The 13572-nt window shown below is 35.3% G+C and overlaps 1 protein-coding gene across 3 annotated transcripts; it reads right to left on the bottom strand.

Moving 5' to 3' along the window:
- Positions 1 to 550: 550 nt before the first annotated feature.
- Positions 551 to 12138, bottom strand: LOC104108690 (uracil-DNA glycosylase, mitochondrial). 3 transcript variants are annotated; one of them, XR_011415415.1, is made up of 8 exons: positions 11751 to 12138; positions 10710 to 10966; positions 10125 to 10283; positions 8919 to 8949; positions 3718 to 3853; positions 2252 to 2335; positions 1184 to 1309; positions 551 to 826 (listed from the first exon to the last, which is right to left on the bottom strand). XR_011415415.1 is itself a non-coding variant. In XM_070199816.1 (7 exons), the coding sequence occupies exons 1-7, from the start codon at positions 12022 to 12024 to the stop codon at positions 1243 to 1245; spliced, it is 1008 nt and encodes a 335-aa protein (XP_070055917.1). In that variant the 5' UTR covers positions 12025 to 12138; the 3' UTR covers positions 834 to 1242. The 3 variants fall into 3 exon arrangements, 2 of the variants coding, with proteins under 2 accessions (XP_070055917.1, XP_070055918.1); XM_070199816.1 differs by lacking the exon at positions 551 to 826 and having other exon boundaries at positions 834 to 1309; XM_070199817.1 differs by lacking the exon at positions 551 to 826 and having other exon boundaries at positions 834 to 1309; positions 10710 to 10930; positions 11751 to 12136.
- Between the last annotated feature and the right edge of the window lie 1434 nt (positions 12139 to 13572).

Here is a 13572-nt window from a genome sequence, read left to right as displayed (position 1 = left end):
CAGGAGACTTGAGGTTGTGTTGCACGATGTTCGCAGACCCTGAAGTCTCCTTCCTATCTTTATTGATGTTTACTTTCTATCGGACAATTTTGTATTTCATTTCAAACCTTATATGTAGTATTCTAGTTGCTCATGTACTTGTGACACCAGTTTCCGTCACTGGGAATAGTATTAGACAGCGATAGTTTCGGAAGGGAAGTTTCCTGTCTTAGTTTCAGTTCCTTGAACTGCCTACTACCGCGCAACAGATTTATCACACAATTCAGGATATTTCAATCTTAATTTCTTATTATTATATTTTTAAATTGTTAAGCTGCTTAATTATTGTGCTAATATTGGCTTGCCTAGCAAGCAAATGTTAGGCGTCATCACGACCCAGTGATTGAGATTTTACGTCGTGACATGTTGGGAGGTGAGTCACCAATCTAGCTAGCTACACCCCAAGACAAGCTCACCCAACACCCAACACCTAAGCATACTGGAAAGGAGGATGCAGCAATGAATTATGCGTGCTAGTCAGCAAGTTTTAGTAGCCTAATAAGGCAGCAGATACAATAGAAAGAAACCTTTGAAAACTTTCATCAATTCAAGTCCAGAAACCTCAAAAAGATTTCATCACTATATCTAAGAACAAGATTCTGAACATTCACTCTATTTTCCTTGATCTCAGTGTTGAACTTATGTTGAAAATGACTCGTGCAGATCAGTGTTAAACCACACGGAGCATAATCAATAAAGCATAATTTGTTCAACTTAAGGATCAACCTTCACAAAAATGGAAGCAACCCTACCTTCAACAATCATTCCCCGTGTTATTAGATACATCCTGGAAGTATTGCAAAATCGTTATTCCACTTCACATGATCATTTTTCAGGAAAAGACACAAGATCATCATTCTCTGAATAGATTGCTGAACAGTTGCCAACCAAAAGCATGCACTAAATGAAAGCTGATTATGAGAGAAGTTAGCTACTTCATCCCCCCCCCCCCCCCAAAAAAAACCCAAAAAAAAAAAGAGTAATCAACTACATTAAAGAGCTACAAGGCTGCAGTTTTCAAGAATTTATCCAATGCCAAAAGGTGGATCGTGAACAAAGTTACCAGCCATAGCTACTATATACATGGCGATATCATACAATAATTATTCTTTGATGTTCTGGTCAAGCAATGACTTACACATACCTAGAAGAATCCTTCTTAGTGGCCCAGTAGCATTCCGAAAATGATGGTTGCATAGCAGCTTATAGTTGCCATTCAATGCGAGGTATTCCCATCTTCTCCAAAAGTTGGTTTGTCTGTGAAAAATGCCTGCAGAAGTAATTACCATAGGAGGCATGAAAAATAGTTTGATATTAGCTTCTATTCAATTTAAGCACGAAACTTCATAATGTAAGCAGAGAACTAAACATGCCACATCCAGGCTCCAAGGCACATCTGGATATATTTCATATCTGCGAAATGAACAGCTGAAAAGGAAAAAAGAGGGGGGGGGGGGGGGGGGGGAGCAGAGGACCTTATCCATACTCTAGTTACCACAATTAAAGAAAACTAAGGCACGCTTGGCAACGTTAAAGCATGTCATTACAGAAAAACCGCAGAAATCTCATGTTAGAAGATGGCATCTCATCAAGTAATGAGTAATGGCTGGATATTGGCCACTGTGACACCATATGCAACTGCACTCTAGCAAAAGAAATTCATCCAATCACATTACTATTTCTAGGCATCATGTGAGCTGCCTGCCCCATGCAAACAAGAGCAAAAAAAAATCATATCATTTTACAGAGCAAGATTCTGACAATAAGCTGATCCATAATTTGTTCTTTTTCTTACACAACAAATAAAGAATAAATCAGAAGGAGAGGAGACAGGAGAAGGCAATCATAATGCAGACACATTCATGGATGACGAAGAAAATAACCTATTTTTTGACTGATCACCGTGATATAAATTCCCTTTGTCTTTTTTGTGGGTGGGAGAGAAGAAATTGTGATTTCAGCGGAAACCAGGCTCTTGAAACAAATAAAAAGGCAGATTGGTTGCTCTTATGCATCATTCATGTTGTCGTCCCTCCTCCTTCCATGAGCATATTTTTTATTACATAATGAGGAATGTTTAGAAAATAAATATTTAATGCAACAGTAACAAGTAAACTGATATAACATGATTACAGCACTCGGATCTACAAAAAGCATTAAATGCTTAGAGAAATTTCAGTTGAAAAGAGTTTCTATTGTCAAGGAAACACACCGACATCCAAAGAAGCCTCTGTTTGCAGACAAACCAGAAGGGTGTGCTGATTTGAGAACATGGTGCCTTGTTTCATCAACTAACCTGTAAAAAGGTTTGAAAATGATTAATTAGGAGGGAAAAGGAATGGTTCCTGACTTCCCATTTGAACCTCATCAGCAGAATTTCCAATCAATTTCAAGAAAGTAGAAACAAACAGCCCAATTCCATTCCAGTGCTTCTAAATTTAAATTTGAGCTTTTGATAGAAACAAAAAAACATTTTGAGAAATCTTCATTAGACATCCAAATCAATTACCTGAATCATAAACTTTAACCTTTTCAGAATAAAAATGGAAAATAATACCTAACATCTAAAGTTGTACCAGGGATAACTCAATGGGGTGCCACCTCAACTAGCTGCAGGTAATCTGCAGCATGTTATTTCTAAGACAAGGAAAGGAAAAATCAGAAAGCATTATAGGGAGTGAAATAGGTCTACTAATCCGTTGTTGATGGTGTAACTGTTTCTCCTAAAAAAAGAAAAAACATAACATAACAAAATTGTTGCAAATCAAGTAGGATAAGAACTACAACAAGCCCAGTGTAATCCACAAGTGGGGTTTGGGGGATAAGAATGACCAGCTATTTTTTCTGAAATTTCGAGCAGGTTAGAAGAAACTATACAAGTGCAATATGTTTTTCTCTTCAAAAAGTATGACCTGAACAAAAAGAGCACCAGTTCGTATGATATTCTGGTGCACGTTCTCTATAGAGTTCCTTGTGCACCCTTCAATAAGAGCACTGATTTGGATGATGGCATTCTAAGTTTAATCGAAAAATGCGAATTTGAGTAAGACTGATGAGAAGAAGCAATATTCAGTGAAATATTCAAGATGCCATCACTTTAGGGATATATAACAAGTTTGACACAAGGTGCAACCACTGTGATGACACTGAAGAATTAACGGAAAACTTATAAACAAAATCCTTGGCAGTGGATAATTTTAAGATTTGGAGATCTAAGCTTGAGTGAAGAATTTCAGTCATAAAACTTCTGAAAGCAAATGATAAATACATGCTCTACTTCTACTTCTCTTCAACCCTTCAAGGTCCACCAGTTAAGAATCAATGCACATAAAATTTAGTTAAACTAGATGCTAATAGTTAAATCAAATGGCTCTCCTCAAGTACCAGCAAGATGCTGAAGATGGAAGCAAAGCAAAGAGATTTATTCACAGGAAATTTTAAAATTTAACCTGAAATCCACTACTGGACATTCAAAAATGTTTACAGATCATTTCCCTATCCTTGTACTGAACACACTGAACATCTAAAGTTGCAGATATAATTCCATCAAAGGCAAAGATTACAAGTGATGCCCATAAAAAAACTAAGTCGTCTTGAGACCAACTATTACAAAGTAGGGATTTTCGATCAGATTTTTAACATACTTAATAGAGTATTAGCAAGCTTGTGATGAACTACCTGGCTTTTGCTTGGGCATAGTTTCCCCACAGAATGAAAACAACTCCTTCTTTCTTCTGAGAAATTATTTTGATGACAGCATCTGTAAATTGCTCCCAGCCTTTATTTGCATGAGAATTTGCCTGGTGATGCCTAACTGAAAGTATATCAGGAAAAAGAAAAGGCTCAAATTGCTAGTGATTAGTAGAAGACAAGAAGCAGTATCACTACATCTCTCCACTTAAAAAGAAAAGCAAATAACGTGATAAAGCATAAATCCAGCAACTTCTTGCTGGTTTTAGAATATATAAAATGCTACTCTTTACCAACAAACAACAACAACAAAATGCCCAGTGTAATCCATCCCACATAGTGGGGCCTGCGGAGGGTAGTGTGTACGCAGACCGCACCCTACCTCGTGAAGATAGAGAGATTGCTTCCAATAGACCCTCGGCTCATTGAAACATAAGCACAACAGTAATGAAAAGAAAACAGCCAGAAACAACAGTGAGGAGCCATGGAAAAGAAGCATTGATAACTATACCGATCAAAAGAAATAATAATAACATGATAAAGCATTCAAGAGCAAATGAGAAGGAGAAAAAAAGGGAGTTCTCCTTTCTGAAATACGTGTCAGAAATCTTAATTTTTAAAAAGATCAAAATGTAGATGACAGCATTAACTTGTGAATTAAGGTAGATATAACAACCACATCAGATTGGAAAACAAAAGAGACAAATATTGTCTATGTAAAATGTTGAAAAATTGGATTGGAAATCAAACTATGATGCAAGATTTTCCTTCTTTTTTTTTAATTTTTTTTTTGGAACAGCAAACTCTGGTGTAAGTGTCCAAATGTTTTGTCCATATAATATCAAGCATCTGTATCCATGTACAAATAGAAACCTATCTCATTACCAGTGATTTTGAGAGCGCAAAAAGGCGACAAGTCCTTGCTTCGCTTAAAGCGTGAAGCGAAGTGCTCGCTTCATTGAAGTGAAGCACAATTTTTTAAAAAGGACCAAAATAAACCTCGCAAAGAGACACTATATATATATATATATAAGCAAATGTTGTTCAATTTAAAAACTACAAAGTAGATTGGGCAAAATCCTCCATAGGACAAGCAAAATCAAAACTAAAAGACAAATGGATCAACATATAATTCTACAAGATTGTCAATATCTCTAATTCCATCACCATCATTGTATTGCACATCATCTTCATCAATCAGGGGATATACTTATAGCTACTTCGTTTTCCCTTCTATGTAAGTTTGAAGTACTCCCCCTTAAACCATAATGTTCTCCTCAACTCCACTTGCCTCCGCAACATCATCCCAAGTGAAATTAGAATCTCCATCAAATACTTCTTCATGATTTTTTGAGACTCCAATTAGTCATTTATTAGCCTCATCAATATTGTCCAAACAAATTGGATCAATTACATCGCGAGCGTCGTACAGATGCCTCAATTTTCTATTGTGTTTAATGAACACTAGATCATTGAGACACTTTAGGGTTAGTCTAGTACTAGCTAACTCTATTATCCTATGTTGCTCATTTTCATTAGCGACCAATTACCAATACAATTATACAATCCCTTTCACACGTATACATCTAGTAAATCCTTCTCATATCATAAAAGAGTCTCGGCTTCAACACATACCTAGCTGCATGCAAAGGTCGATGAAGTTGATCTGACCACCTTTTATCGATGGTCTCAAAGACTTTTCTATTTTTGGTCGTCATTAAATGATGCTAGAATAGCCTACTTAGCCCTATAGATAGCTTCATAAAGGTAGTCAATTGGTAGTTTTTTCTCCCCATCCACCAAACGAAGTACTTTAATCAAAGGACTATCGATTTTCAAAGCCTGAACAACATTATTCCAAAAGGTAGGAGAAACATTAATGTTTGCAGTTTCTTTCCAGATCTACTAGTAGTGTATTCTTATGAAGTGAACAACCTTCTCAATTTGTTCTTTTGCAAGTGCATTCTATGCAAGGTAAAGAAAGCAATAGCAAATCTTGTCTTGGCAAGTATCACGAAACTTTCTTGTTGTGTGAATCTCCTCATCATATTCAATAATAAAAGTCTTTTACTAACTTAAGAACGCACCGTAACTGCCTAAGCAAAAATTGTAGTGAAGGGTCTTTCTTTGAAAATGCCACCGAACATCAAATTTATACAATGAGCTGCACATGGAGTCCAAGGTGCGGATACACTCCCTTCAACTCATCACTCGCTTTAATATTTTCACTAACATTGTCCGTAACAACTTGAACAACCTTATCTGCTCTAATTTTTTCTATAGCACTCAAGCAGGGAGAACATTTTGATGGAATCAGTAGATGAGTCGCTAGTATGAACGGATTCAAGAAACAAGCTTCCTTCAGAGAATTCACCAACACATTGATGATCATTTTTTCATTTCTTGATACATCATAATGGAACATCCATACTTGTTCCATTCTACTTTATGATCCTCCACAATGTTTTTGTCTCTTCCGCCTCTTTAATTAGATAAGGGCCTCTAATTTCATCAATTTATTCTCCAAAAGGAAGTTTGTTTCTTGAATCCATTTATGCTAGCGACTCTTCTACTAATTCCATCAAAATATTCTCCTTGTTTGGGAAAACTATAGAGAACATTGGACCAACTAAGGTTGTTCAAGTTGTTATGGACGATGCTAGTGAAAATGTTAAAACGGGTAACAATTGAAGGGGGTGTACCCACACCTTTATTGGACTCAGTATGTAGCTCATTGTATAGTTTGATGTCCTGTGATATTTTCAAGGAAAGACCCTCCATTACAATTTGTGTTCAGGCAGTTAGGGTGCATTCTTACATTAGTCAAAGGCTTTTATTATTGAATGTAATAAGGAGATTCACGCAATAAAAAGGTTTGATACCTACCAAGATAAGTTTTGCTACAGCTTTCTTGACCTTGCGGCTTGCGTAGGATACACTTGCAAAAGAACATTATGAGAAAGTCGTTCACTTCATCAAAATACACAACTAGTGCATTTGGAAAGAAAGCTGGAGGGAAAGAAGCTGGAAACATTATTGTTTCTCCTACCTTTTGGAATAATTCATGCTTAAAAATTGGTGGCCCTTGGTTTAAAGTACTTTGATTGGTGGATGGGAGCAAAAACCATCAATGAGCTACCTTTATGAAGTAATGGATAGGGCTAAGGCGGTTATTCAAGCGTCATTTAGTGAAGAAAAGAAATATAGAAGTCTTTAAAATCATTGATATAAGAGGTCGGGTCAACTTCATCGGCCTATGCATGCAACTGGGTATGTTTTGAACTTGAAACTCTTTTATGACAATTGTGAGAAGGATTTACTAAATTCAGAAGAATGAAAGTGATTCTACGATTTTATTGGTAAGTTGGTATTGATGAATATGAGCAACATAAGATAACGGAGCAGATTAGTACTTACAAGAATGCTGAGGGACTTTTTGGATATCTAATGAATGTTAGACAAAGAAAGAAGAGGCCACCAAGTGAGTGAGTGCTTCTATGTTTCTTTATAGCTTTAAATTTTAAGTTATTTCTTTATATTTATTAACTTTTGAATATTTGTTCTACTTCAACAGTTGAACTAAGAAAGAAATATGGTTCTAACAATCCAGAGTTAAAAAAATTTGTCGTCAAAGTTCCATGTCTAACTTGTAGCTCATCTGGATGTGAAAGAAATTAGAGCCTGTTTGAATATGTAAGAAGAACGATTTAGTATATCGAATAACTAAATTATATCTCAATTGTCCTAACTCTTACTAATTATTTGCCATAACTTATTCGCAGATTCATACTACGAAGAGAACTAGACTAACCGTAAAGCGTCTCATGATCTAGTGTTCACTAAATACAATGGAACATTGAGGCGTTGTTACGACGCTCGCAATGAATTGATCCAATTTGTTTGGACAATAGTGATAAGACTAATGAAGAGCTAACTGGAATCTCTGAAAATCATGCAGACGTATTTGAAGGAGATTCTAACTTCACTTGGGGTGATGATGTTGCAGAGGCAAGCGGAGTTGAGGAGAACATTTATGGTTTAAGGGGAGTACTTCAAGCTTACATAGGAGGGGAAAAGACGTAGCTACAATTCTATCCCTAATTGATGAAAATGAAGATGAAAACGAAGAAGATGATGAGCAATATAATGATGATATGGACTTAGAGATTTTGACAATCTTGTAAAAAAAATAGGATGCCAATCCATTTTATACTTTAGTTTTGATTTTGTTTGTCCTTTGTAGGATTTTGTGTTGTCTATTATTTAGTCTTTTAATTAAACATTTGCTTATATATATCGTCTTTGTGCAAGGTTTATTTTGTTTTTTTTCTTTAAAATTGTGGAGCGCTTCATTTCACGATTCACGCTTTAAGCGAAGCAGGGCCCTGCCACTTTTTGTTCTCTTGCTTGTGGCATGTCCTTGCATTAAATATTGATAGTTGGTCGTTGAAGGCGTACGACAGGCTTTGTTTGTGGCATGCACATGGGCGGCCACTAATAAGTGGGCCGAAGGCACAAGAGTGCTTGTAAGTTGGTGCAGCTAAGACCAAGGCGCCCCATAGTACAAGGAATTGAACGACTTTCAACCGTATTATGGAGCACCGCCAACGCATCATGGGACAAGATAGAAAGCAATTCATGACAATATGAATGCAAATTCGTTATCATAGGTTTCACGTCTGTAAATCTTTATGTTTCAGTCATGTGCATGCAATGTAAAAAGAAGGAAATAAAATTAAGCATAAATAAAGCCTGAAATATGACAGATAGTCTAACAATAAGATTATAAAATACAACGAATTTCGTATCACAGGAGATACCTTGATACAGTAGGCACAGATGTTTCAAGTTTCAACCTAGTACAAACATCTAAATTTATGTTGAAAGTAGTTTTGAATCACTCTTCTACCTACTTTACGATGACTTTCTCATTTTTTCCCAAATCGAATTCTCAGATCTTATGATCACCCCTAACTGATTTATGTAGAGAGAAGAGACGGAGAGAAATACAGAGATATTACTTCAGTTAATATCTTTTCTTTTACTTCATTTGAAATTAATCATTCTCAAGTACATTTGTGGCGCAATAGCCATATAATATAGTCTCAAAAAGCAATGAGAAGAAAAGAATCCAAAAGGAATGCGTGCAGACCAATATATAAAAACCATTGAAGAGGTGGAAGTTTTACCTGTAAGAACAGCATTAAGAAGCAGAACACCCTATAAAGCAACGTGGTGTATGTCAGACAATTACTTAAAGGAAGAAAAAAATGGAAGGCTATAAAAGTGTGGAAACATCAGTTTTTTTTTTTTGGGGGCCATAAAAGGCTATGAAAGTGGTTTATAAAGTTATTGCTGCTGATATGAATAAACAGGCAGGAAGCATCAGTTTCATTTTACAGAAATTTAATATTGAATCATGAACAACTCAAATTTCCTGCTTTAACTAAGTACTAATCTAGGCTAAGTATGCTCTAAATAAAAACCTTGTTACTATAACAAAAAGCAAGCATGCTTTCAAGTATGCAAGTAAGCCGGAAGCCCGGAACATCTCTTCCTAATACCAGAGCTACGGGGGAGTGGTGTAAGTTGAGAATTTCTATGATATACGTCTTTGTGTGACAGTTTAGCACTGAATATGCCACCAGTCTTTGTAAAGCCAGGGTGTACCATGTCTTGTATTGTCTTAGTTTACTAAAACTCACAATTCAAATTTTAAACTACTTATCAAATTGTTATGTCATTCTATCAAATAAGCTTACATAAATATCAACTTCGAGATAAGATCCACCATTATTGCACTATCATGTAAAGAAACTACAGTATCACCATACACTCGATAGTTGGCCCCAACTCTTAAAAAATAATGAGGTCTTGATACAGAACAAATCAAGGATCTTTGATTAGTTTATCTTGAAAGTTAAAGTTGAAACCATTTGCAGATTGTTACACAGTTAATAACCAGGAATTGTAAAGATCTCATTTATCAGTGGCAATATTAGGTTCAGTAAACAAAACAGAGTAAATATCATGTTGTCACATTTTTGCTTAAATATCAACGATAAATTTCCGTGAGTTAAAGTGAAATAGATCAGAAGTGGATAGTGGTTGAAATTATGACCATGCTTCATAAATTATCACGTGCCTCTCTACCTCTACACACTACCCTCCCCAGACCCACTATGTGGGATTACACTGGGTATGTTGTTGTTGTTGTTGCTTCAGATATCACGTCATGTATAAAATATGCCAAAGGACTGATAGTGAAAATTGTCAAGGTAACAACTCGTTGCTTTTGACTGAACAAACTGATAAGTAAAGCACAGTAGAAAAAAACAACTTAATATGATACTCATATAGTAGATGAAAAGTTCCAGCAAGAAGTTCAGAAGCACCTGTAAAGCCCATTGTTCCAGATTTCCATGGAGTGGTATTGAACAACCCAAATCTTGCTTAAGTTCTTTATATATGTTCACCAGACTCGAAGGGACTTTCACACCTCTAGGCACCGAGAAAGAGAGGCCCATTGCCTGACCTGGCCCATGATACGGATCCTGAAATCACACTGAAAAAAGATCATGCTGCTGTAAGTTAGAAAAATGCTTCTAGAAGGCTAAAATATCTCCAAATATCAGTGTAGCTTCACTACCGAATTCTTGAAGATAAAAACCAAATCGCTAATGGAGGTTTGCAAAGAGAACCAAAGCAACTTTTGTATTTTATTTTTAGTTAAGAGAACTTTGGTGTTTTAAATGATCGAATGCATTAAATGGAGGAACTTAATAACATCTTGATATTTCAGATGGTTGCATTTCAGAAACTAAAAACCAATTATCACATGTGCATTGTGCTGCGTAATAGTTTACTGTCAAGGTTGTAAAGTTTGCATTCAATTCAAATCAATGTGTAAACAGATTGTCATTCCTTGAGAACATACTATTAGTAACATGTGAATGCTACCTTCAAACTAGAAACTATACCTGTCCAATGATGACAGCCTTTACCCTGTCAAATGAAGTAGTATTAAGAGCATTAAAAATCAGATGCTGTGGGGGGTAAATTGGGACACCACCACTAAATTCCTTTTCAACAAATCTACACAAGTTCTTTGCATAGGGCTTCTGAAATTCCCCTGGCAGTGCTTCCAACCATGTCTCCTCAACCAACAGTTCCTCTAACTTCACATATCCTACGACATCACCTAACAATTGATGCGCAAGAGATGTCTTTTCAGTGACTAGCAAGGAATAAGCAGTTTAACCAAAGGATATGAAACAGAAAATAGAGCGACATCTTAAAATAAAGAGTGAATATAACAAATTGGTCTGCGAGTAGCTATCTTACTTTTGATACTGAAGGCCTACTTTGCTCTTTCACAAGAAAAATCAAATATTAAGTATAAGTAGAAAATGTTCAATTTGTACATTTATCTCACGAGTAGTTAACAAATACTGCAGACAAAATATGTTTTCTTTTGTCAAGCTACAGCACAAGAGCCTAAACTGTCTCGTGGCTTTGGTTTGCTGTCCTAATTTTGAAATTCATCCAATTCAATGATTGTTTTTCTTTCTGCTGACAACGTGAACATCTAAACATTAAAGAAAGAAGAACATGTACCACAAATATATGTCCAAACATCAAAAACTTTTAAATCAGCTACTCTTTCGCACTCAGTTTGCTTGTCCACTTCAGTATTTGGAATGATTATAACCAGAATAGGCAGTGTGGAAATATAATTTATTCAATATTTCTTGAGAAAGATGTCAGATTCTTATTTGAAAATTGTTTTTCTAGAGGAGTAAAATAGTGGATGAAGTTAAAATGTGGTCGTTCAAACCTTTTGTGGTATTGAAAATGCATCACAATCTACCAACTAACTGAAAAAACAACACAAAATAGAAAGTGAAACAAGCTTTTCCAAACAGTTCAAGTGAAACTAAGGACCAAGTTAGTAAATACACAATCTTAATGGAACCAAATATAAATTTTCAAGAAAAGTGAAAGGAGCAATATTTAACGACCATTTGCGTTTAACTTGGAGATTTTATCAGAGCATAGTTTGAGGTTCATTTTGGCCTTTGCAAGCGATTTATTGAACTCCATTCTCGACTTTTGCTCGGACGTGAGCATTGTATCTTTGGGGTCTTTGTTGTCGCCGTCTTCATCCGACAATGAAGATGAGAAGGCGCTGGAAATGAAGTTGTCAGCAGAAGATGGCGAGGAGACCCGTTTTAGCCGCTTTGCTGCAGGTTGCTTGAATAGATCCTTTAGGGTTTTGGAAGAGGAAGACGCCATTTTTGTTTGGGTTTCTCTTTAGAAGGAGTGAGTAGTGGTGAGAAGAGGAAATGGCGCCTGAAATCACCCTAGTTAAACTATTCTCTAAGATTGGAGAAACAAACAGAACCCGAGGACAACACATTTCCCATTTAGTGTTATAAAACAATAAAATAAAAGAAACAAAGGATAGTATTGCCAAAAAAAAAAAAAAAAAGTAGAGAAAAAGTCCGAGTAAGGAATTCTGTTGACCGGGGAGAAGCTGTAAGGTATTCCCGAGTCCTGTGGTTCTAGCACGGTCATTTTATTGACTTAAACTTGGCTTAAATTAATTTTGGATAAACTGTGTTTTATTGGATTTTTATGTTTTACCTATCCACTTTTAATTATTAAAATTATTAAAGAAAAGATTTGAATAAAATTGTCTTAACCACACCACGCAAACGAATGTATGACCGAGATGAATTTTATTGATTTTTCACATAACCGCGCTACGCAAGTGAGTCCGCAGTCATGACGAGGATTATTAGTACATTATTACTTTTGGAGAAAATTACTACATTCGAAGAAAATAATTTTGAAATTTATTAAAAGTTAACTATCGCGCTACGCAAACGAATTCACGAGTTTAGCAATGTATTTATTAAATTAAAAATTAACTAAAACTAATGAGTATGGTATGACATTATTGAATTAAATTATTGAATGTTAAACATCACGTTACGCAACTGATTCCATGAAGTTAAAGCACACCTACTAATTGCCTAGCGTCTAAATTAATTACAAAGCGCTTCTTTTTTATTTATTACTTGTTCGACCGAAAAAATGATATTATTATTAAAAATAATTTCTAACTAATGCAAGACATTAAAGCCGGGTAAGCTTATATTAAAATTTTATGGTATTGGGCCACTTATTTTATTTAACAAAAGATAATTTATTGATTTTTAAAAAAATATCCATCTTCCTTTCTATAATCACTGGGCCTACAGATTTAAGCTTATTTGGCTCATGTTGCTTAAGAACCTCGATGACCAAGACAATACAAAATAACAAGTATTCTTCTAAGCCCAAATTGTTCTTTATTGATTTGCAATGAATTATAATGGAATAAAATACTTCTCTATTTATATGAGAAAAGCAATTTGGCCAAAAAGTAACAAACTGTAAAATCTTAATTAAAATAAAATTCAGTGGAAAAAAATTCTAGTGAAGGAAAAAAATACGCATATCTAACAATACGTCGTTTGGTTGCCTCGTTAAAAACCTTGCAAGAAAAATCTAGTGGGACAAAACCTTATAAGAGAAAAAAAAGTACAACGTGTATTAACTACCCCTCTTGAGACAATCAATTCACATCTTTTGAGCATTCGCATTCCAAACTTGTGCACCATCTTCAAAAGATCGTTGGTAGAGATTTAATAAATAAATCAGTCATATTAATTTGAATGAGTATGTTACACCTTGAAATCATCATTCTTGATAGATATGTAATATCTTCATATAATGTCGTGGAATGGCCTTTTCAATATCTCCATAGAGGTAAAAATTCTTGTTATAACATTATAA

Source organism: Nicotiana tomentosiformis, chromosome 4, assembly GCF_000390325.3.
Source record: "Nicotiana tomentosiformis chromosome 4, ASM39032v3, whole genome shotgun sequence".
Classification (NCBI taxonomy): domain Eukaryota; kingdom Viridiplantae; phylum Streptophyta; class Magnoliopsida; order Solanales; family Solanaceae; genus Nicotiana; species Nicotiana tomentosiformis.
Note: the sequence above shows the minus strand (reverse complement) of the source record. Positions and strands in the feature narration are given on the sequence as shown.